Source organism: Ptychodera flava, chromosome 1 (assembly GCF_041260155.1).
Source record: "Ptychodera flava strain L36383 chromosome 1, AS_Pfla_20210202, whole genome shotgun sequence".
Lineage (NCBI taxonomy): Eukaryota > Metazoa > Hemichordata > Enteropneusta > Ptychoderidae > Ptychodera > Ptychodera flava.
This window is the reverse complement of record NC_091928.1, coordinates 31540379-31566299: the sequence shown is the minus strand read 5'-3', so window position 1 is coordinate 31566299 and position 25921 is coordinate 31540379. Positions and strand designations below refer to the sequence as shown.

General features: G+C 38.1%; 1 protein-coding gene across 3 annotated transcripts in view; it reads right to left on the bottom strand.

The window, feature by feature from the left end:
- Positions 1–7717: 7717 nt before the first annotated feature.
- The window catches only part of LOC139135259 (pumilio homolog 3-like), a 48536-nt gene continuing 30332 nt past the window's right edge, over positions 7718–25921 (bottom strand). For all 3 annotated transcript variants that reach the window (XM_070702569.1, XM_070702560.1, XM_070702576.1), the window contains 6 exons: positions 17364–17506; positions 15057–15202; positions 12621–12712; positions 12116–12197; positions 11663–11753; positions 7718–8208 (listed from right to left, as the gene is read on the bottom strand). In XM_070702569.1, the coding sequence (XP_070558670.1) occupies positions 8079–8208; positions 11663–11753; positions 12116–12197; positions 12621–12712; positions 15057–15202; positions 17364–17506 (684 nt within the window). In that variant the 3' untranslated portion in view covers positions 7718–8078. The remainder of the gene's footprint in view (positions 8209–11662; positions 11754–12115; positions 12198–12620; positions 12713–15056; positions 15203–17363; positions 17507–25921) is intronic.

Sequence of the window (25921 nt, the reverse complement as noted above, 5' to 3'; positions counted from 1 at the left end):
TACATACATTGTGGATACCATTGAAACACGAAGACCTTCTCCGATGTTTCTCACATTCATGTATAGTTGTATCGAACACCCTCCACATTTTATGTATGTTAGGTTAAAATGAAAACTCCTGAGAGACGAAGTCTGATTGTCATTAACAATGCCTAACATCTGAATAATTGTACCCAACAGTGAACTTTTGGTAAATTATTTCCAGTCATTAAAAGACCACGAGCTGAAGCTTCGTGCATGAGTTCTCATGATGGTACTTTCAAACTAAAATTAGTTAATGTAAACGTACACGCTGAGCGGTATGTGTACACGTATTGTCTCCGACTGACAAGGACTGCGTGTGTGCGTTTGAAAAACAGGGGTTCTGCTCAGATATGCAGAAAATGGTGAATATGGTGGATCTAGAATCTGGAATCTCCACATATGGTGACCCCAGTGGTGCCATAGTAAACACCTATTACCTGGTCAGGAGGGCTACACCTCAACAATTCATTGCGGCAAGTTTACATGACGATATTTCCACAGCGGTTAGAGTATAGTACATGGTACCACTTTCTTTCCAAAAATATTCTAAGCATATACCTAGTAACATCTTTGGTTGCACCTGAATCTTTCTCATCGATGAGCTGTTGAAGTTCCTACCCTGTTGGAATGGAAAATCTATCTATTTTAGAGAGAGGCTTGTTGCTCATCCCGGGCGCACATCACTTTCTAGTTACCTGCCATTGTTTCAAAGTTGCAGACGACACCGTTCTACGGTCACGTGACCTGGAACTTTTCCAAATTTGGTCAAAACTATTTCCCTAGGGAAAGCTTTTCAAAAAATTACCTGTGATGTCACTTTAGTCGATTCGGTGGGGACTCGACGTATCTATTTTCTCGTCACGTGACATATTCTGGCGAATCGCGACACGGTATGAGCATGTGGCGTGTTCAAGAAAAATTGGAGTAAATGGCACTAAATAATGGCACTGCATGTCTTCCAGGGTGACATTGTATTCTGTTCCTTTGCAACACGTCCACTTTTTAAGATTGGTTGGAAATTTAAAATGATACGAAAAGTGTCTTCAAACTTTCATGACACCTTGACTACCATTGAAAACGCTTTCCTATATACTGGAGATATTTATGGGATTGCTCCGGGATTTTTGGCACTTAAATTAAGTATATACAGAATCATTATGGTGCTGGAAATTTCACGAGTTAAAGATGTTCGCGAACTTCCAATTCAGTCGCAAGTAAACGTTGTTGTAAGGCACTTAAAGATCACGTTTCTTAATGGCAAGTGAAAAAGTACCTGAGACACAGAAGATAAAATAATTCGACAAAGAATTTCAGATCGATGTAACAACAGGTCATTCTGACGGAAAAATGTGCCTCGGGGAAAGATTTTTGGACTCAAATTTACAATATTCGTTTGGCCTACCACTGGGGGGGGGGGAGGGGGCATCGTGAAGTTTTTGGAGTAAATAAAGTTTTCATGGCTTAGTTTTGTGAAAATAGTGAATTTTCTTTTCCCATGTAGAGATAACACAGGGATGGCAGACATTTTGAATTTAAAACATCAAATTTGTATAGCGACCCCGATTTTACTTTTATTACCTTTGGATTTGAAAGAGAACGGTTGAAAGTTTGCTTGGAGCAAGTCTGAGCAAAAATTTGTCTTAACTGCCTTAATAATTTTCTGATGAAGAGTGAGTTGAACAAAATCTTCAGTACGCACATTCTTGCACAGGGAAGATGATACGTCACATGGAATTAATAAATAGCGTCAATGACACTGTAGCTCCCATCCTGGACTATTTAGTGTTTGTTCTCTGGTCAGATATTTGAACATGTGTGAAAGGGATAAAGTGCATGAAGTGAAAATACTTAAATGAAATGTACTGGAGACAGTGAAATATGTTTAATGTAATTATTCAGAATATAAAATGGAAAAAATACAGAATGAGATATATCGAATACTGTGATACAACCATTAACTCAACAAGTCATTTACAATGACATAGTCCCCACTTGAAATAGGAGTATTAGTCTTGATGGGGCAGGAAAATATGGTCATTAAGAAGTATCACTGGAGTGTATATGTTGAGATCTATGGGCACATAGGTCTATGTCGTTGTTCCCAATTTGAAACACATGTGGCATGTCTAAGTTATGGTTCTAAATCGGGAAAAAAGATCAGACCTCTAGCAGTATTGGCCAGCCAAGAAATACATATGCGCATTATAAATGAGGTACAAGATGTGACATCTTAAGGTCTAATATCCTATCAAAATTGGAGGGTATAGAACTTGTGGTTACTGAAATATGCATATATATGTATAATCAAGGTCAAAGGTCATCGAGGTCACATGACATTTTGAAAAAAAAAAAATTATATTGCTAATTAATCCCTATATGCCAAAAAATCAGATCTCTAGCTCTATTCGCTTGCCCAGAATTAGATGTGTACATAATTAATGAGGTAAAGCGTGTGTTGTCATAAGGTCTCCCATCCTACTAAATACAAAGGACATAACACTTATTTATTGACATAAACATATATTTTAGGTAAAAGGTCATCGAGGTCACATGACATTTGGTCAAATAATTTCTCTCCTATAGTTATCCCTATATACCAAAATCAGACATCCAGCTCTATTGGCTCGCTCAGAATGAGATATGCGCATAATTATTAAGGTACAGTATGTGGCGTCATAAGGTGTCCAATCATACCAAACATGAAGGGTGTAGCACTTGCGGTTACCGAGTTATGGAAAAATATGTATATTTGAGGTCAAAGGTCACCGAGGTCACGTGACATTTTGTCAAAAAAATTGTTTTGCTAAGTTATCCCTATATACCAAAAATCAGACCTCTAGCTCTATTGGCTCGCTCAAAATTAGATATGTGCATAATTAATGAGGTACAATATGTGGCGTCATAAGCTGTCCCATCATACCATACATGAAGGGTGTAGCACTTGTGGTTACTGAGTTATGGACAAATATGTATATTTGAGGTCAAAGGTCATCCAGGTCACGTGACATTTTGTCAAAAAAATTGTATTGCTAAGTTATCCCTATATACCAAAAATCAGACCTATTGGCTCGCTCAAATTAGATATGCGCATAATAATAGGTACGATATGTGGCGTCATAAGGTGTCCCATCATACCATACATGAAGGCTGTAGCACTTGTGGTTACTGAGTTATGGAGAAATATGTATATTTGGTCAAAGGTCACCCAGGTCACGTGACATTTTGTCAAAAAAATTGTTTTGCTAAGTTATCCCTATATACCAAAAATCAGACCTCTAACTCTATTGGCTCGCTCAAAATTAGATATGTGCATAATTAATGAGGTACAATATGTGGCGTCATAAGGTGTCCCATCATACCATACATGAAGGCTGTAGCACTTGTGGTTACTGAGTTATGGACAAATATGTATATTTGAGGTCAAAGGTCACCGAGGTCACGTGACATTTTGTCAAAAAAATTGTTTTGCTAAGTTATCCCTATATACCAAAAATCAGACCTCTAGCTCTATTGGCTCGCTCAAAATTAGATATGCACATAATTAATGAGGTACAATATGTTGCGTCATAAGGTGTCCCATCATACCATACATGAAGGCTGTAGCACTTGTGGTTACTGAGTTATGGACAAATATGTATATTTGAGATCAAAGGTCATCAAGGTCACATGACATTTTGTCAAACTATCCGAGATATATGCGTGAACGGATGGACTTACGGATGGACGAACAGACGGACATGACCCAATCTATAAGCTCACTGGACTTCATCTGTGGGGACTAAAAATTGTGTCACTGCATCCTTTTGCAATATGAATACGATGAGAAACTAAATTTTATTTTTCGTGGCCTTATACATGGGAGTCTATGGAGATCTGCCTTATACATGGGAGTCTATGGACGTGTAAACTAAAATATGCAAATTTCACCACGATTTGCCCAAATTTGGGAAAGGTCACTCCTATGCACTTCCATACCAAGTTTCAAATCAATCGGACTTGTGGTTTCAGAGCAGGAGATTTTTTGACCAAAATGGGAGAAAATTACAAAAAATTCATGAAAAATAGCAAGTCCAAGATACTGACCCAAGATGTGCACAATCATTTCATGTCAGTCCAAAGTACTTACATGCTAATTTTTCATGTAATCTGCTCAGTGGTTATTGAGTTTTTTCAATTTTGACTGTTTTTTACATTTTTTCACTTAATTTGCATATTTTTGGCAATGACAACTTCATTTGAACAAAATCTCATCTACAGCCCATCATCCATGTACGCACCAAATATCAAGATGAAATGTACAGCGGTTTTGGAGTTTTTGATGTTGACGGACAGACATACAGACATACAGACATACAGACGTACAGACGTACAGACATACACAGACATACATACATACATACAGACATTTCCCTAGCCTATAAGAATAGCTTCCATTGCCATATATACATATGGCTATGGGAGCTAAAAATGTCTACACTTATGGACATACAGAGTTGCAAGCCAGAACTACGTCAATGCATTGCAAAACCCACCCCATAATAATCAGCCGTCCTACTCTCTGTTGTTGCATGCCTCGACTATTAACTCTGCCGGAAGGGAAGAAAAGCTACTGAATTTCTTCTTGCTGAGAGAAAACTTGAGATCAAAGATGTACTTAAACCCTTTCACCACCATAGTTTGGCCCAAAGCCATTGTTATCAATGGTGATTGTGGAACCGTCTACAGGGAATTGGGGTGAACAGGATAATGTGCTTGCTCCAGTAACTGCACAAAGTGAACAAGAGAGCAAACCATCTGCTATAAAGTCTCTCACCTGAATATTTGGAAACAGGCTGTGTTCACTAAATGCGCCTCAAATGTGGAAGAACTTTGGTTCAAACTTTCCTGAATGAAACTTTCAGCCATTCAGGAATAAAAATCAGGGGGCATCATGCAAAGTTTGGAACCAGCGAAACAAATTACCCAACATCCACTGATATTTGCCAATTCAAAACGGCCGCCATTCCTGTGTTAACTCCATTGTGAAAAATACAATTTTCGAATTTCAAAAAAACTAAGATGGTGAAATTTTTTCTTAATCCAAGAGCTCTAAAATGAGGCCCTGCAAATAGTAGATCAGAAGAGAATTGTAAAAATTTGTGAGTTAGAGTATCTGTCCAGAGGTTCATTCTACCTTAGTCAAAGATATGCCAAGACTTTCCGGGATTTTTTACAAATTACTTTTGTTAAAGAATTTCAAAGAAGTCCATATGTATAAATCGTGATAAATAGAACATAAACTGTGTTTTACAGTTTCGACTGACGTTTTCAGAAGAATTTCAACATTTTGCCATGACTTTCAAAGCGTGCATAAACTCAATGAAACTTGTTACCACTTCTTTGCCGTATAATGGATATTATTATACATCTACCATTGTGAACAAGTCATTGTCAATGACATAGTCCCCACTTGTAAAAGGAGTATTAGTCTTGATGGGGCAGGGAAATGTGGTCATTAAAAAGTATCGCTGGAGTGTATAAGTTCACATCTATGGGCACATAGGTTTATGTCATTTTTCCCAATTTATAACAAGAGGCATGTCTAAGTTATGGTTCTAAATCGGGAAAAAAGATCAGACCTCTAGCTGTGTTGGCCAGCCAAGAAATACATATGTGCATAATAAATGAGGTACGAGATGTGAAATCTGAAGGTCTAATATCCTCAAAATTGAAGCTTATAGATCTTGTGGTTACTGAGTTATGCATATATATGTATAATCAAGGTCTACGGTCATCAAGGTCACGTGACATTTTGAAAAAAAATTGTATTGCTAAGTTATCCCTATATACCAAAAATCAGACCTCTTGCTCTATTGGCTCGCTCAAAATTAGATATGTGCATAATTGATGAGGTACAATATGTGGCGTCATAAGGTGTCCCATCATACCATATATGAAAGGTTTGGCACTTGTGGTTACTGAGTTGTGAACAAATATGTATATTTGAGGTCAAAGGTCACCAAGGTCACATGACATTTTGTCAAAAAAATTGTATTGCTAAGTTATCCCTATATACCAAAAATCAGACCTCTAGCTCTATTGGCTCGCTCAAAATTAGATATGTGCATAATTAATGAGGTACAATATGTGGCGTCATAAAGTGTCCCATCATACCATACATGAAGGGTGTATCACTTGTGGTTACTGAGTTATGGACAAATATGTATATTTGAGGTCAAAGGTCACCGAGGTCACGTGACATTTTGTCAAAAAAAATTGTATTGCAAAGTTATCCCTATATACCAAAAATCAGACCTCTAGCTCGATTGGCTTGCTCAAAATTAGATATGCGCATAATGAATGAGGTACAATATGTGGCGTCATAAGCTGTCCCATCATACCATACATGAAGGGTGTAGCACTTGTGGTTACTGAGCTATGGACAAATATGTATATTTGAGGTCAAAGGTCACCGAGGTCACGTGACATTTTGTCAAAAAAAATTGTATTGCTAAGTTATCCCTATATACCAAAAATCAGACCTCTAGCTCAATTGGCTTGCTCAAAATTAGATATGCACATAATTAATGAGGTACAATATGTGGCGTCATAAGCTGTCCCATCATACCATATATGAAGGGTGTAGCACTTGTGGTTACTGAGTTATGGACAAATATATATATTTGAGGTCAAAGGTCACCAAGGTCACGTGACATTTTGTCAAAATATCTGAGATATCTGCGTGAACGGATGGACTCACGGACGGACATGACCCAATCTATAAGCCCCCTGGACTTCATCCATGGGGACTAAAAACTGTGTCACTGCATCCTTTTTGCAATATGAATACGATGAGAAACTAAATTTTTATTTTTCTTGGCCTATACATGGGAGTCTGTGGACTGCCTTATACATGGGAGTCTATGGACTGCCTTATACATGGGAGTCTATGGAGATTGCCTTATACACAAGAGTCTATGGAGATGAAAACTAAAAAGTCCTCTAACACGGCCAAATTTGATCGCATTGTGAAACAAATCGACGTGCATCTGTATGGGTAGGGTACTATCCTTGTGCAAAGTTTGAAAGAAATGACCTGGGCATGTCTGAGATATCTGCGTGAACGGACGGACGGACGGACGCACACACGCACTGACATGACCAAACCTATAAGTCCCCCCGGACGGTGTCCATGGGGACTAACAATAGAATTATGCATGCACTAAAAAAGGCATACAGAATGCCCGTTCCATACCATACACCATATCCAGGTGCCCCACCCCCTGCAGCTGCATCTGTCGTTCACTGTTGAACAGTTTCTAGGGACCGATTGGACAATTGCCAGAATATGTTTCATGCCCTGTACATGTAATGGAAAGGCTATCTAGAAGCATGTCCACGATAGCGCTCCACACTTGCTATAAATCGGAAGTACGATTGTCAACATTGCACAAAACAATCTATTTTCAGAAAATTTGATGCCCCAGACACAAACTTCAGATGTACAATAATGAGGTTAGTACAAAAATACCGCAAAGAATGCACTCGGACATTGGTGCAGGGCATCATTCTCTGCTTCGATTCCGGCCATACACTACGCCAATGTCCTTGTGCATTCTTTGTGGTATTTTCGTAATAACTTCATCATCTTACAAAATGGAACCACTATTGCAGCAATCATGCAACATTGGTCGATAACACAGAGTCAGAGACCTTTATTAACTTGTTTGAATTAAAATTCATCTTTATTGTCCATGTTTTTATATGGTTGATAAAGTCTGGGGAGAGAGATATTACTGTTACAGAACGGAATAAAGTTCATATTCCTTGAAATTGCTTCAGAGTACTGAACAATTCTTAAGATGAAAATTAAGAAAATTTGTTGTGTAATGAAATAATTGTACGTTTTTCCAATTATCAGAACATGCCATACACTGTGAAGGTTATACAATGTTTCTTTTCTACAGTGAATGTTTTTACCGTCGAAAAGCAGTTGACATTTCATAAAACGACTTATGTTGCTGGTAAAAAAACAAAGACATTTTCTCAAGTCATTTTCTTAACATCTATGATGTTCATGAACTTTCAAGTTTACTGAGCAGCAACTGTGTCCCCTTCGTGTTGACTTTGGACAACGCTTTCTTGGCAGGAGTCAAAATTTCCACCGCTTGTCTTCTTGTGTCTTCCTTACCATTTTCCAACAGACTATATCACAAAAGATAAGTTTTGAATTACACAATTACTGCCCACTGCACAGACATATAAACTGTATATACACACTTCAACATAAACAGTAAATCCTCTCTTCATCTGATTAAAAAGTGTATGTATGTATATATATATATATATATAATATATATATATATATATATATATATATATAAACACAAGGTACATAAAAACATAATACATACATACAAACATACATACATATGTATCTACATAAATACATACATAAATTAATGCCTACATACATAAGTACATACATAGATACATGCAATACTTACCTCTCTACATACATATATACAGTACATAATGTATGCTCATATACACACACTTGAACAGGCATAAAAACACAATATCAAGGCCAGTGTGAAATCAAAGGCCCCTTTGAACCAAGGAATATTGGAGCTACAAATGTACGGACACTAGTTTTTTTACCTATTTGTCTCCTTCACAATTTCAATCTGTTGACTTTCTTTACAGTAACGGCACCAATGATTTTGACGATGAGATACAGCTGGATATTGATACACTACCTAATTAGGTTTGTCAGTTTGCTCTCAAATTTACCCTTTTAGTGGTCAACTTTTACAACTTTGCGCCAACATCAGACAGACTAAAACAGCAGGTGACGCAGCAAGATGTCTGTAAACTAATTTACTATGTAGTATGTTTATATCTTTACAGCAGCTATCAGTTTCAATGGTGACACACACAGAGACTGGTTGCCAAGTTTTACAAGCAGTTCAAATTCACGGAGAGGTGGAAAAGAACATTCTCGCAGGCCAGAGCAATAATTTCCGCTCCGCTGACTTACGCAAAAATCAAGCTCTGGCAGATTACGCCGAGAAAGTGCGGAAGTATAATGGGGGTTAATTAATTATTCATGAGAACATATCATCAGAATTAGCCAATCACGAATCCGTTTTACAAAGTCATGTCGGGTCGTAAGCTCCTCATCGTCTGTGTGTACACAATTGAGCTTTCAGGGCCTGAGATCCTCTGGTTCCGTTGCATCTCTTCCGGCATATGTTGCATTAAATCCGACAGCTTTCAAAGTTTTGACAGTTTTTCTGTCATGATCGAGAGCAACGGCGACACCATGTGAATACTACGGCTTCGGTATGTACACATATAGCCCTGCGGACGATGCTGTGTGTTCCGCTACAGCTAATCGCCCCGCTCACCACAGCCCTGCAAAGACCCGTACGTAGGGTCGGTGACTTCAAATCCATTTTGGGACTTGACGTAAAAAGCCAAATTACTGCTGAAATTCAGCGTTCTTGGGCCGAAGTCGTATCCCTGCCTACCTCAGCTACTCGATCGCTTCCAAAAATGCCAGTCTTTATTCACTTCTCCTAAATAACCGTCGTCGATGTCGGCAACTCTATCGCTAGCCCTGCGTGTGATGCTGTGTGTTAGCTGTAGTGGCTAATACACAGCATCGCACGCAGGGCTGTATTCACTGTAGTATACCCTGTCCGAAAATTGTCACCAGGTCACACTGAGCGAGTGTACGCATAAGCTTATACGTGTTTGCACCCAGCTAAACTGCAAACCCATGGAACAAACACCTCTCTTGGTTTGATTCCGTTGTTAGCGTAACTTTTGTGATGAATTAATGAAACATAATCGGACTTGAACAACTACGCAATTTTCCGAGATCTGTGATTTCGGCAGTGTTGAGACGATCGGGAGCCTAGCCATTCTCGCAAGCCAGAGCATTTTTTCCTGTCTCCTTTGATGGTCATAAAGGCAATCGAAGCCAAAATAGGAAGAAATGGCACGTTCTTCGCCGTCAGTCAGCTGCACGTTGTCACCAGCAGGGGCAGCCACCTTGCCTGATAACAGCCGAATAGTGGCTCTGTAACGGGCAATCTGATTGGCTCGTAGGTTTTTCCTCGACTATCATAGAGCCTTGCAGCAATGCGTGAACGCTAAACGTGGCCAGTGATACCACGGCCTTTTCGGCGTTGGGTGATGAGACTCGCCGAAGAGGGCGTGGTGTACGACGATGGTAAAAGAACTACGTTCCTGCAAATTTAGACTCGAAGGACAGTGTTCTTTGTAGTTGAATATATAAAGTTCATGACTTCAAACAAAATCTAAAACTAACAACACAAATCGATCTGAAAGAATCAGAATGTTTGAGTAGCGATAGCAATGTCTGGAAGTCAGGGCTTTGAGTCAGCAACTTTCTAGTCTAATAAAACTCAGACAACGAGATGTTCTGGTATTGCCAGCCATGGTGGGGCTTTGTATACATACGCTGACATGTAATTAGCAGCTATCAGTTTCACTGGCGTAATGATCTGTACATTTGTACAAACAGATGTTGAACAGACAAAAACGCAACATGGATGGCTCCCGGACGACACCAGCTGAAGTGAGAGAGAAGATTGTTCAGTTGTATTTAAACGGTCTGTCATTTTCAGAAATTGGTAAACGTTGTGGTGGTATTTCAAAGCAAACGGCCAACAACATTGTTTTGCGGTACTTGAAAACTGGCAGTTTCCTGCCAGGCAAATCATCTGGAACATCGGTAAAAAAACTGACTGCAAATGTTCTGGAGCATATTGAATACTACAAAAGTGTAAAACCAAGCATTTATGGGCGTGAGATACGGCAGAATTTACTGGTTCATGGGGTATGTACCGAAGAAACCCTTCCCTCCCTCTCCTCAATTTCAAAGGCGCTTAACAAACACCTCCTGACTTCGTACTGAAGTAGGCCCCGATGTCAGCTCATTGAGAAATGTGGTGTCATTCATTTGTTGATAACCAAAGTAAAGTTTGTTCATTTTACACATCACTCTATTATTTTTGAAGTCATGAATTTTATTGATATTCAACTACAAAGAACACTGTCCTCTGAGTCTAAATTTGCAGTAAGGTCGTTCTTTTACCACCTCTCTGTGAATTTGAACTGCTTGTAAAAGTTGGCAACCAGTCTCTGTGTGTGTCACCATTGAAACTGATAGCTGCTGTAAAGATATAAACATACTACATAGTAAATTAGTTTACAGACATCTTGCTGCGTCACCTGCTGTTTTAGTCTGTCTGATGTTGGCGCAAAGTTGTAAAAGTTGACCACTAAAAGGGTAAATTTGAGAGCAAACTGACAAACCTAATTAGGTAGTGTATCAATATCCAGCTGTATCTCATCGTCAAAATCATTGGTGCCGTTACTGTAAGTTTTAGTAAATGTAGAGCTTTGTTACAGCATTTCCATCCTATTGGTGAGAAACAATTTAAGCATGTACTTCCATATTTTCATTACACCTTTCCTTCAGTTGGAAAATGTACCCATTCTGTATGATATCTTTCCACCAAACTGCAATGAACCCAAATTGAAACCTTTGAACTTTGACCCTTGCTGAGGGAAGGGTCAGGCAAATGCGACATTGACAAAGACAGAGATTTTCTCTTCAACATACCTGCACACAACAAATGCTGATCTATTGATCTTGGCCCACAATACAAGTTGTTGTTTGTCGATGGTCTCAAGAAGTACCTTGGAAAATAATTCTGGAATGGGAAAAAGAATTTGTGGACTTGGACATTTGATATACCATAGATGAGAAGAAACATTGCAAAACTGGGTGAATACCTACTGTCATTGGTACAGTTTCACAAAAAAGAAATGTAAATAATGTTTTTTTATTCCACTAGCTTCAAAATGAACCCCAATGTGTAGCATACCATAAAAGTTTTGTATATTTGAGTCTGAATTTCTGTCCCTGATGTGAATTTTTCTTTCATAAGAGTTGTTTGAGTATGCAAATGTATAGATAGTGAGTCATTATCAATGAAGAATTTTCCTCTTCCAAACATTGTGTACTATCTGTCGAAGGATCAGAAAGGGGCATTAAAAACCAAACTTGACTCACCTTCAGATTCCGTTCTGTCTTTGTCTTGTTGAATCAGTCTCTTCAACATTAAATGTCCAGCGGGATGTTCAGCTATGTGCATCTGACGACAATAAGAAAAGACACAAATTAGTGTGACTCGACCCTAAGTATGTGTGAGTCTCACAGACACAGATCATCCAATCATTCAGTTGGGAATAAATTGAAAATAGCGTGTTCTCTGAATTCACATCAAACACCCTTATTCCAAAATCATGGCGTAATATATACAGTGTCTTCAATCGGAGTTTGAACCCACAACATACGGCATTCAGTCACCTAGCAGAGAAGCAACAGACAGAACCACTTGGCCGAATCCCCACTCTCTGATTTGACCATATTCAACATTGCTTCAGAAAGCAGTCACCCCCACAAAATCTTGACAAAGTAGTATGATCCAATTATTTTGTAGGTCATGTGGACTTCACCATTAATTATTTTTTTTTTTTTTGGGGGGGGGAGGAGGGGGAGAGGACAGGTTGCTTACCTGATCTAGTGACTCACTAGAATCCTGAACCTGTGGAATGAACTCTTCTGCTGCCAATGTTGCTATGGCAACCATTGCTGGTCTCTTATCGCCTTTCGGAGAAATCAAGTAAAAGCTAAATTTAGTCACAGCAGACCTCAAACACTACACTCAGCTCACAGAATGGATATATTCTGACTTGGGACAAAATGATAGGACATCTAAAGTTTTTGCAAGTTCTAACATTACATACTAGTACTTCAATATGGATCGATGCCTGAAATAAAACCATCACTGTATGTGATATCATTACATGTGAACCACAAGCCTGTCTTCTCTCTTACACATGGCCATGCGAGTCAAACTAAAACAGACAGGGTTTCTAAACATGAAACGGCAGCACTGATAAAACTTAACGAAGGCGATGACTAGGGCATACGGCACTGGATAGTTAAAGTGAAAAATACATGGGAGTGGTAGAATAAAATAACATTCATGTACAGAAAAATATTACATAGTCTTTTGCTACTTGCTTGACAAGCACTGCTGAAAAATGAGAGCAAGCAATATCAAGTGACACAAAGGAAGCTGATATGTCCATTTCAGAAATGTTATCTCTATTAGAATACTGATGACATCATAACTGTTTTATAGCTACCCAGCTGTTCAATCAGCAGATGCCATTAAAACAGTGTTAATGCATCATTACAACCGGTAATTGCATCTTGCAAGAAATGTTTGTTCATTTAAAATATTAAAATATGCTCTGATACAGGAAGAGATGTGAATATTTCAACTCTAGACAGCATGAAGCAAATGACGAATGCTTAACCCTTTGAGTGCCAAAGTCGGTTTTTGTTGCCTTTATACAATATGATGCCAACAATTTCTTTCAGATCTATACAATTTTTTTCTAACTTTTCCCAAAATTTTGGTCAAAAAGTGTAGGCCGTGAAAATTTTTGTCCATTTGGTCCAAAATCATGGACCAAAAGAATTACAGAAAAATTCATAAAAAATGGTAAAATGTTGCCCAGATATTTTTTCAGAAAAATTATAGTGCTCAAAGGGTTAAAGCTTATGTAACAACACTAATGAGACGGTGTCGTCACATATTTTGTTAAAATGAAAATTCAAATACAACTTAATAGGTATTTGCCATAAAATTTCATGTTATGTATTAATCAAATTTACATTCTAAATTTATTATGAAAACAAGATCAAAATATGATTTCATTCACAAGTGACATGCAAATATAACGATATGGATAATGTAATATTAACAGTCATAATCCTTATTCATAATTTTACTCAGATATGCCATGTGTCAAGTCATAATACATAACAATTGCTTAATCAGGGATGGTAGAATTAGATCGTAATCATATTGTATGGTGTAGAATTACTAAATTCATGAAGCTGCAGAAACTGCTGTCCGACATCATGACTCAATTATTTACGCTCAGGATTAACCCTTTGAGTGCTGTAATTTTTCCCAATGAAATTTTAGTGCAAAATTTTATCAATTTTTATGAATTTTTCTGTAAGTTTTTTTTGTAATTTTGGACCAATTGGCTATCATATTTCATCGGCTACAGTTTCTTATCAAAATATTTGCAAAAATCTTTAAAAAATTGACAGTTGCATATTTTTTAAAGGTGACAAAAACCGACTTTGAAGCTCAAAGGGTTAACCTTTTGCCTATCAATTTATTATCATTTCTGTTATTCTCTTTTGATTGCAAAATTAGACTGATATGTATTGATGTGCTGTAAATTTTTCATACAGAGAAAATGCGACGGAAATTATAGTTTTGCGTATTTTCTGTCAAAACTGACCACGGATTACATATCTTTAGCTGTGCGGTTTATTCTTTTTATCATTTAATCCTTTGTGAATCTGAAAAGAATAATTGTGGGTATCCATATAAACTGAACAGGTATATTTGTTGGGGATTATATGAGGAATAAACTGCCATGCAAGAATGCAATTTTTGGAACACTTTCTTTTATCTCACAGATTATGATTATATTATTAGATTATATTATATCCAAAAAGGTTGACTTCTACGTGACCTTTCTTGCCAACAGTAAGTACATCTTTTACAGATCATGTTAACAGCGCTCTTTGCCCTTGATCCTCTGAGGCAAAGAGCATATTGTAATACCATGAATTATGTGCCTTGGGTGTGAAATATTATGCATCTGACTCTTTGAGTGTTGTAATTTTTCATACAAAAATGTCACTGCAACATTTTATCAATTTTTATAAATTTTTCTGTATTTTTTTTGTACTTTTGGACCAAATGGACATATCTTTTCAGTAGCTACTGTTTTTGACAAAAATTTGGGATAAATGTGAAAAAAATTGTCTGGATCAGAAAAAATTGTCAGTGTTATATTGCATAAAGGCACCAAAAATTGACTTTGGCACTCAAAATGTTAAGTAAAAGACATACCCTGTGCATGTTGTATTACAGCTAACACAAGCTGACTGTACGACTTGTCATACACCAGTGTCTTGGTCTCGTCAACAACAAGTTGAAGAAGCTTGGGTGAAACATACTGCACTAGCTCCTTGTGACGGACGTCACTTTCCTTTTTGCTAGAAATATTCAAATAAACAAAGGAATAAACAAATAATCATACACATGATAATAAATACAGTGTTTTTCTCCAACTTTTCACTTTTACGGGGGATTGTTGCCCCCTCAGCAGAAATCAGGGAGGATTTTTTTTTTTCAAGGGGGCACCTATTTTTTTCCCCAAATAATTACTGCCTTATGCCCTTCTGTAACAGCATGATGTATTTTTTCCCTCCACCAATACTTGTGCACTTACCTGGACTTTGTGATATTTAATAAAGGTCAAAATAACAATCAAATGAATGACAATTCACAGTATATTCAGTCATTATTTTTCCTTTATTAACAACCTTGTTCATTTTGACAACATTGAATACTATTTCAATTGCTACATGACTTACTGCCGTTCACTTTGAAAAATCCGTCTAGACTTTCTGGTGTCCCACAATTTAAGGGCTTCATTACCATCAAATTCCAAAAGTGGTGGGCCCTCTACTAGAATGGTTAGTAAGCGATTTAAGGAACTCTCTTCCAAACGATTTCTGAGGGAGGTTTTGACTCTATTTTGTGCCGAAAACCCCCGTTCACAAATTGCAGTATTAACAGGTAATTCAATAGCTGCTTTGGCCAAAGTGATTAAATTTGGCGCTGTGTGCTTATGGTTAATGTTTATCAACTTCCATAGGTAGGTTTTCGTACTACTACTAGCAGTGTGCCGTATGAGTGTGGACGTTTTGTAATTGGTACATCCTTTGTCGCAGGAAAACGGAATAACTTTACCAGCCTTCGACAAACCTTACAAAACATTCCACAGTCACTTTGTGGCTTTTCTAGCCAAGAATAAGTGGCTAGCCAACTGTCTTTCCAAACATCAACTTTTTTTTTCGCTTCCGTGGGGTTACCATCAGTGTCAACAGTAACAGTGGCTGAATCAGTCCGATGACTGGCGACGGTTGAGGTTGTTGCGCAATCGGCATGATCAGCATCTGCAGCGAGAACTTCCGATGAGGTGGAAGACCTACGTTCATTGGTAACATTCGTCTTGATAGTGGCAGCATTTTCAGAAATTTCGCTCGGTTCACGAGCAAAAAACGACGTGATAAGACACCGTTGTCTTTTCATGCATCGACAGCTAAACAGAGAAGTACGTGCTGAAGCAGACAGTCTCATGCGACGCCTGTGACGCGATGCTTTTGGCTGTTCCATCAGTTGCACACTATAGCCTTGGAGCTAATTGAACAGTAATCGAATGTACAGAAATTGAACGTGAACGTAATTAGCAACATCCGCCAACGGAGGGGAAGTGAAAGTTTGTCTCATCAGCTCGGCTGTTCCAAATATGTTCTATAACCCCAATGTTTTGACGGGAAGGGATGCGCGTGGTTTGTCGAAGGGCGGGCCTCACGAAGGGGCAATTTCGCCCCTTGATCCGATTCCAAGGGCGCATCAGGTGCAATAGGCGGGGAATCGCGCAATTGCGCGCCCTGGAGAAAACATTGAATATATAAGACTCTTGGTATCTTGTGATTGGCACATTATTTATCTATCATTATCTGTAAACTGTGTCTACATATGATACATAATCAAATGAATTTACTATAGTTACTACTGTAAACATTTGTGTTCAGTTTTTACCCTATCAGAGCTGTAATTGTTGCAATCAAAATTTTAGTGCAACATTTTCCCAATTTTAATAATTTAAAATCTTTGTGTTACTGTTTGTATAATTCTGGACCATATCGACATAACTTTTTATTTGTTACAGTGTTTGATCAGGAGTTTAGGAAAAATCTAAAACTGAAAAAAATTCTATGGTTATATTTCATAAAGGTGACAAAAATTGACTTTAATAGAAATGGTTGAATCACTCTCCATTCACATTGTAACATCCATCCATTCATCCAGTCTGTTAATCCATTTTTTTTAATATCATGGATAGATTAAGTCCCAATCTAAATTCCTTCTACTGGGTAGACTTTCATGTATTCTCCCTCCTGAAAGGTAAGACGTATTTGGTAACACTGCTGTCTCCAAGTTGCCAAACCTCAACCAAATCTCAATGGTAGTACCCTTGATCAGAGTTTCCCTCTCAAGACTGGAAACTACACATTATTTGAGGGAGACTTCACAGCTGCCCCTACTACCTCCCCCCCCCCTCTAAAACAGAGAGGCTAAACATACCTAGTTGGGTTCCCATCTCCCTGTTGCAGTATCTTCACAACATCTGGATGGCAGTAGCTTGGATCACGACCACTCAACAAATACAGGAGCACTTTACGACCATGAGCGTTCATCGCAATCGCTTTCAACTCGGCCAAAATTTCCTGTTAAAAGAAAGGTCAAATTCAAGCCATTCAGGATAAGATGTCTTTTCTTTGTGATGCCTTTGACTTGGAAATTTCACCATGCCAAAATTGGTCATTTTTTACAGAATACAGGAAGCAAGTTAGTGATTTCCTACTTAGGCAAAAGTGTAGAGGCAAACGTTCAAAAAAAAAAAATATTGTATACATGTATTGGTCTCTCTTAACCCTTTGAGTACTGTAAATTTTCTAACCAAAATTAGAGTGCAAAATTTTACCAATTTTTATGATTTTTTTTGTAATTTTTTTGACAATTTTGGATTGGACCAAATGGCCATTATCTTTCATTGGCTAAAGTTTTTAATCAAAATTCTGGAAGAAATCTGAAAAATTGACAGTGTTACATTTATAAAGGTGGCAATAACTGACTTAGGTGCTCAAAGGGTTAATAGAATTTCATGACTAGTTTCACTGTGAGAGTTCCGTTACAGACTTACAGAGAACACCTACATTGGATAAAATTTTGACGATGTGAAGTGAAGACAAGAAAGTTTAACTGACTGGACCTTCCTGACTACATGTTCATCATGGCAGTGTTAACAGAATATTTGCACAACAGTTCGCACTGACAACTTTTTCTGAATTTGTAAAATAGACCATGTGACTCTCAGACTATTCATGTGCTGAAGAGAAGATACCTTAATACCATCGCATTTCTTGGGGCTTAATTTCACCATTATTTGAGCAAGAAAATTAAAATCTACTGTTGTGAGGTATTTTCCCTTGGATTTAACTTGGTGGATTCACATATAAGCAAAAAATAGAAACATAGGGCCAATGTCCCTGAAGCTACTATAGACATGGATACAAAATTAAGTATTTCCTGACTGTATGAAATTATCTCCGTAAGGTCATCCTAGGGACCTGTAAACCAAATATTAAAGCTGTCTGACCAGCGGTTTTGTAAAAACAAGCAACCTAACAGTCGACAGAGCTCTGCTGTGTTATGTAGAGAATAACTTTTTGTGACACATGTATTGATGAAGAAGGTGGACATCTTGGATAGCACATTTCCGGATAGCCTGACCAAAAATGGCAAAATTAGCTGCAAAAATACAAAATTGATAATTTCATCATAATTTCAATATATTACCTTAGGATAAAGCCGAGGAACCTGTATACCAAATATCAAAGCTATCAGATGAGTAACTTTTGCGAAACAAATATTTTGACCAAAATGGCAAAAATTGACCCAAAAATACAAAAATTGAAGATTTCATCAAATTTCAATATATCACACTAAGACAACCCCTAGGAACCTGTATACCGAATATCAAAGGCATCAGACAAGTAGTTTTTGAGACACACATTTTTTGACCAAAAATGGCAAAAATTGCACTAAAAATACAAAATTGCAGATTTCGTCATATATTCCATATATCATATTTAGTTCATCTGTAGGAACCTGTATACTAAATATCAAAGCTGTCAGACGAGCGGTTTTCATAAAATAAAGTTTTGACCAAAAAAGAAAAAAAAATCCTTAAAAATACAGATTTGCATATTTCATCTAAATTTGAACAAATCTAAGTTGAGTTATCCCTGGGGACCTGTATACCAAATAACAAAGCTGTCTGACCAGCGGTTATGAAGAAGAAAATTTTTTACCAAAAACGCGTTTTTTGGCACTAATTTGCATATTTTCAACAATATCAAAAAATTAAAAAAAAAGTTTCTCAAAATCATATTTTTCATCTACACAACAAATATCAAATTAGTAAGTACTGGGGTTTTCAAGATATTTGAGTGGACGGACGCCTCACAAACGGACATACATACCGTACATACATACATACATACATACATACATACAGTACATACATACATACATACATACAGACTGACGACGGACGCCGGACGGATACCCATCCCAATAGCTTCTATAGATTATAGTCTATAGTAGCTAAAAATTAAATCTTACAGTCAATAATTGATGGTTTTATAAACTTTTAAATAAAACTTGAGGGAAATAATTTGAACATCAAGTTCACAGAACGAGGGAATCACTTTCAGTGAAATTCAACAAGCAAGACGTAGGTGTAAGCTGTTATAAAGTGGAAGAAAGATTTCTGTAAAGGCTGCATGTACATGTTATGTTTTGTTTGCTGATTCATGTAAGCATAGTTACCAAGGACTTTACTTTTATCCTTCATTTTGTTATCTGGTTGATTAACATCGTTGTATGTACTGCAAGACTGTATATATTGTTGCTAAGGTGACTGGAAGTGCTGATGAAAACACACATGATGGCTCAAAGAAAGGTAATGTACACTTTGTATTTAAAGCTAACAGTATTTCTCAGAGGGACCCCAGCTTTGTTCTCTTTGTTTGTTTGTGTCCATGGTTTCACTTGACCTCAGGACCTATAGAGTGGCTGGTTTAAACAAATTATGTGGATGGACCACACAATATCTTTATTTAAGGGTAGACCCACCTTCCTTGAGTGATTTTGGTCATTTTTTGTTTTATGGCAAATTTTGAATCTGTCTAATATGGCCTTTGAGTGGATGATAAGTTTGAAACCATAACATACTCGGAAATGAGTTAGATTTTAACAAAAATTAACATTGTAGGCCAGTTCGCGTGCCGTGTTTTTCTTATGTCTTAACGGTTTCCAGATTAGTCAAGGCTATCTCAAGAGCGTAAGTAGGTTACGTTAATTCCCTCCGGAGGAGTACGCATGCGTCAGTCTTCTTCCCAGCTGCCGGCAGGAAGTATGTCGCGCTACTGAACATGCTGAAGGTAGCCCTCGATTACCAAAAGCATGGTCCACAAAAGCGAAATTATCAAGCATATGGCCGGGAATGAGAGAACAGTTAAAATTGTCAGAGTTACAGTCAGGCTTAAAACTCCAGTTTCCAATGCGTTGAAAGGTGTAAACTGGAAATGGTCGCAAGCGAGGACTGCATGTAACGCAGACGCTTACTCATTCAACAAGTTGCCTGTCCCGTTTTTCTAGAGGGTCTATGACTAAACTGAGCTTCGAATAAAAACTTGTGATACATCTTGCGCACAACAGAGAGGCTGCTCGTTGTAGTTTACGTTATTTTTACCTCGCTTTCCTATTACACGTATTTAATAAAACTGTTCCCGTATAAAACAAATAACGGCCGAAAATCCAAATAGTAGGTCTTTGTCTTTACATGTTTGCCAAATAAAGTCCAGCACTCAAAATTAATCGCCGCCGAAAACCAAAACGTACATTTGTGTCCGCTAACAAATGACGTGGACTCAATGCAAAGTATAGTCTGACATTCAAAACTGACCCCGCCCCAATCAAACTAGGCAACTCCGAAAATCCAAAAATTACGTCTTTTTCTGATAACAGTTTACATGTTTGTCTGCACCTAATGAAGTCCGACATTCAAAATTGATCCCGCTCCGAACTAATTGCGACTGATGATAAAAATGTCAGATGATTTGTTTACGTCGGCAAATGCCCAGTGATATCCGGCAACCAAAACTGTTACCGGCCCCGCTTAATACGTTACGGTTACACGTAAAGCATACAATGAAGATTACGTTCCTGTACGTCACCACAAGTTTTCTATATTTTTTGTGAATATGGTTGCGACGTCTTTTTTGTTTCGACAGTTGGGAGAGCAACATTCCTCTCAGTAGAAATTAGAAATACGGCAATAGTTCGAAATTTTATAACGAGAAAATAGCGCCGGTGTCTGCTCTGCCCGGTTTGGAAACGTAAGCCTATTGTTTTGTAAATTCTATGCGGGCACAGAGGGAACGTGATGTGGATACGCACGTACAGTTAATATGCTATATCACATTAAAATGATGCCGTGATTTGTTTTTAATCTGTACCGGAGCTAATCATATAGCAGACATAATTTGTCTCGATCAACTGAACTTTTATTTGGCGGACTGCTCATGAAGTGACTCGAAGTCCAGGGTCGAAATCAATCTCGATTGAAAAGTATGCGATATTTCACAGCACAAATTCATGTCGGTATAGCTTTAAAATCATTGCGATTGAATTGTTATTAGGTAATTATAAACTTCTGCGGTAAATTTAAAGAAACCAAAATTGAAAATGATAGAATAATTTCCATGAACTTGAAAAAATTAAACAACCATTAACATGCTTTGTTCGAATCAGCAACTACTTTCTCCTGTGGATAAACTCAACCACGCTGAAAACAGCGTGCTGCTGGTCTCTCTATCGTCGTTATTATGCCACCGGAGAACGACGAATGCTCGTTTCCACATATCAGCCAACGCGTTATTCAACTGTTTCACTGAAGTTTCACGCATTTCATTACTTGTACGAAATTCGACCGTCGCGATTTTAGAATGACGCATTCAATTTAATATCAGCGTGGTCACAGATTCACATGTGTTTTAGGTACTCGCCTCCATGGTACTCGCGAAGCCGAAACAAGTCGCTTTTAGAATTGTTCAAGTTTCGTGTCAGTATCGATTTATTTCAGTTTTTCGCCAACTTTTTATCTTGCTATTAGGAAATTGTTTTACATACTAACGATGGGTTCTAACCTGGCACAACACAAAGTTAGCCCGGCACTGGTGCTTCTGAGGTCGGAAACCGCGTTCATGTAGCTGTCCGTTTTTAGCTCCTTGCTATGTTCAAGGCGGAATGTGGTGGTACGGAACGTAAAAGCTAACGTACGCAACACGGCGTCTGAACGAACTCCGTCTTTGTCGGTATGTACCACATTGTAAATTCATTGTCACATGTCTCTCTCCGGGCAGGAAGCTGAAAACGCGGTGACGATTGCGCAACCAAAAGAGAGAAAAACACAATGTCATCGGACTTGGCATGCAAAATCACATAATTTTTACGAAGAATATATGCAGCCAGCAATTTCTTCGCTTGATAATCAAATTTTAACTGGTACACTACAGTGCACAGTTAATACCAGGTGCCGCCAACTGGTAAATTTCATGAATTTCGCAAAATCATCACAAAACATGTTTTGAAGGCTGATATACCGATTTTTCGTATTTTTGACCTTGACCCAAAATTTGGAGGGGAAAGTAGAGCTGTTCGTAACTGCCCTCCCACTGGCATAAACGGAAAATATGCCCTCCACTGAATTTTGATGCCCGCTGCCCTCCAGTATCTATAGTCTGCCCGCCTCCCCACTCCCCACAACATTTCAAGCTCCCCTCTGCCCTCTCCCCACTACTGAAATGTCGCATTGCCAACTAGATGCCTACTAGGCAACCCAGATTAACGCAAACCGTGGTAGCAGCTGACAGTATAGCTGAGAACATTGCCCCCCTCTAAGTTAGGCGCTAAATCTCCCCTCAAGTTCTATCAACCACGCCGCTTTCCCCTCCCTCTACGTATCTTCCGGTGCCCACTGTCAAAAATTTTCTCCCCGTCCACTGAAAATAGTGAAATTTCTTCCCCGCCCACAGTAAATATAGATTTTTCTCCCCGCCCGCTGATTAGTTTTGAAATTTGCCCGCCCGATGAAAACTTCGCACGAACACCTTTTTGCACGAACAGCTTAGTTGGCGGCACCTGTAATACGCTAGTTTGTATTTAGCAAGAAGATTATCCCCAGATTTAGCTCGGAATGACAGTTGTGTAAATAAAGCCTAACGCTTACGCCGCGAACTGGCCGTTTCAGTGTTCATTTTCTTCCAATTTTCACGTCATGTATCATTTCATTCATACCACAAATTCAGACAATTGTGTAAAAAGTCCTGTACTTCATTATGGGCTGGGAATTTCCACCGAAAATGTGAGCGAACCGGAATTTTAGCTGACTTTGTGCGACTCCAAGGGTCGCATACACATTTCTGCGATTTACTCCGTTCCGTTTTTGGCAATGTATTGCAACTTCTGGAGAGTGTAACTTGGCGCCACGTTGACGGATTAGCCTCATCTTTGCACAGGTTGTAAGTTAGTGACTGTTTCTACAAAACCATGTCTCAGAATTCCGATAATGTTCCAGAAACAAAAGATATCGTGACAAACGTGGACAAAAGCCGTTAATTTATTCAGAATCCACCACTTCTCACTTTCAAGGCTAATTGTGCAAAAACAAGAGGAGTATCAAAATCCAAGACACGGTTTTTTACACACCTTACCCTGCTATCGATTGCAGTAAACGCGCTCACCAATGGCCATCACCCTCTCGTACTTACACTCTTTTTAAGTGAAAAAACTCAAAAACACAAATTTTTGAGCAAAACAAACACACGCAACAGATTTTGAAATATTCTGACCATTTTTATAATCTTCAATTGTCAAGCTACCCAAACATATACTACATGTCGGGTTAAAGATTCATTTTAATGGTGAAAAATCAGGTTAAAGATAAATGTCTGCGAATGTGGGTCTCCCCCTTAACACATACATCAGAAAAGGTATCATACAAGAGACACAGTCCCATTAGACTAATTACAGTTAAGGTGGAGCTGCATGTTGCCAACACAGTTTTTTTCAAAGCAACACGGAAACCCCCCCATACTACCGGTATATGTTTTCAAAAAGCAGAGATTCTAAAGTTTAGTATGGTAGCAGTAGTTTACTAAAAGGGTGAAGTGGGTGTATATTTGGGGTAAAAACCCTCAATTTTGGTATTATTGATAAAAATTAATTTAAGTAAGAAACTTGACGCTATTTTCTGAAATGTAATGTTTCACTTGAAAGAAGAGTGTACGTAAAAAATGACTATTTCATTTTGCACTATCTATCCTCATTCTAAAATGGCATGGGTTAAAGACTGAAACTCAAAAAATTTATTAAAATCATGATAAGCAAAATTAAAATGCCTCTTATTCAAAATGTAAGAATTTTATTGCCAAACAAAATACTCATTTTGTTATATAGCATTTAAAGAACATAATGTGAAAATTTCAGAAAATTTGACCCAGCCAGAGGAGTTAAATTCTTTTGAAATTTTGAAATTGACTGGTATCACACCAAAACAGCCTTTCCGATTTGTTTCGATCAGTGAGATATATCGTTTACTAAGGCCCGGTACAATCTGTTCGGTTTTATTAAAATTAATTTACTCAAAACTTACTGTAGTTCTTGTTCATTGTGAAGTGAGTAAAATTTTGATTATTGTAATATGCTTATCATGGTCATTTATTTCAAACTTTGTTCTCTTGAAACGTTGGGTGTCTAGCTTTCATCTCAAATGTCCTCACTGTATGCCTGCTTCATTGAGACCTACAAGACTTTTTTGTTGTTCGAGTCAGAAAGGCACATCATTGGTTCTAATTCCAATGCCAGTGTTTCCCCTGGGTTCCAAAATCTTGTAGCAAATTTGGCTAGAAGCCCTAAAAAATTATTCGCCAAACGAGATATTCAATTAGCCAAGCCGATACCACTGATCACAAATGACGTCATTTCTTTCTCATTAATATGCAAAAATAAATATTTGTCTGCATTTTCCGTAAGAATGACGGAAATAAACCCTGTTAGTGCTACTATGGATACTAAAAGTAACACCAATTTATGGTTCAGATTACAAGGTGCCACATCATCCACGCATACAACATAAAATTTGTCCGAATTTCAAGCGACACTTGTCCAAAGTTAGGCGTATGCAACTATATTCGATTCAGTAACAAACCTGAAATCGCTATCGTGCGATACTGTACATATCGCTACAGACATCGGCACCAAACCTGGTTCAGCATACTAGTTTTTTCAAACGAATCAGATGTCCATTATCGCAGCAGTTCGAAAGTAAAATACTCTCAGACTTGAGAAATACGTGCATTTTTTTAGACTTCCAATACATTTGCTTTACGCTTGAAGTTTAGCAAGCGAAGCTCGGACAGCGCACAGCGTATCAATGGCGCTTGGGTCGGGGTCATCATCAAAGACGTAAGTGTGTATTTACAGCCACTTGAATCATGCCATGGATCGCGGAAATCACGGATCATAAATCCAAATGTTCACGTCTATTATGTAAACAGAACCGTAAAATATCAAATATATACCATTTTGCTATGGAAAAACATCTTTTTGTTTCACTGATGATCAAGTTAAATGCTCAAATATCGCGACAAGACTTAGCGTATTTGCACGATGTGAATGCGGAACTTGGCCGACTCAGCGGACGAGCGAGCGCCTTCTCTGAAAGTCTGTATACGATGTCACGTCACAATACACCACGGTCCGTGATACACTGAAAATTGCCGCGAATTTATATTAAGGAAGCCAATTCACACAAGTTTCTAACGCCAGAAAGGTATTTCTTGTTGGCAGCAATACACCACGAACAGTTTCGCTATTCAGGTGTGCCTTACTCGCTCTACGTTCTAAAAATGCCATGTGTATGCATGCCGCTACCTTCCTTTCCAAATTCACGGTCGACTTTCGTACATTGATCATAATCTAGTAATCTTTCTTTCCATTTCATAGCTTTACTT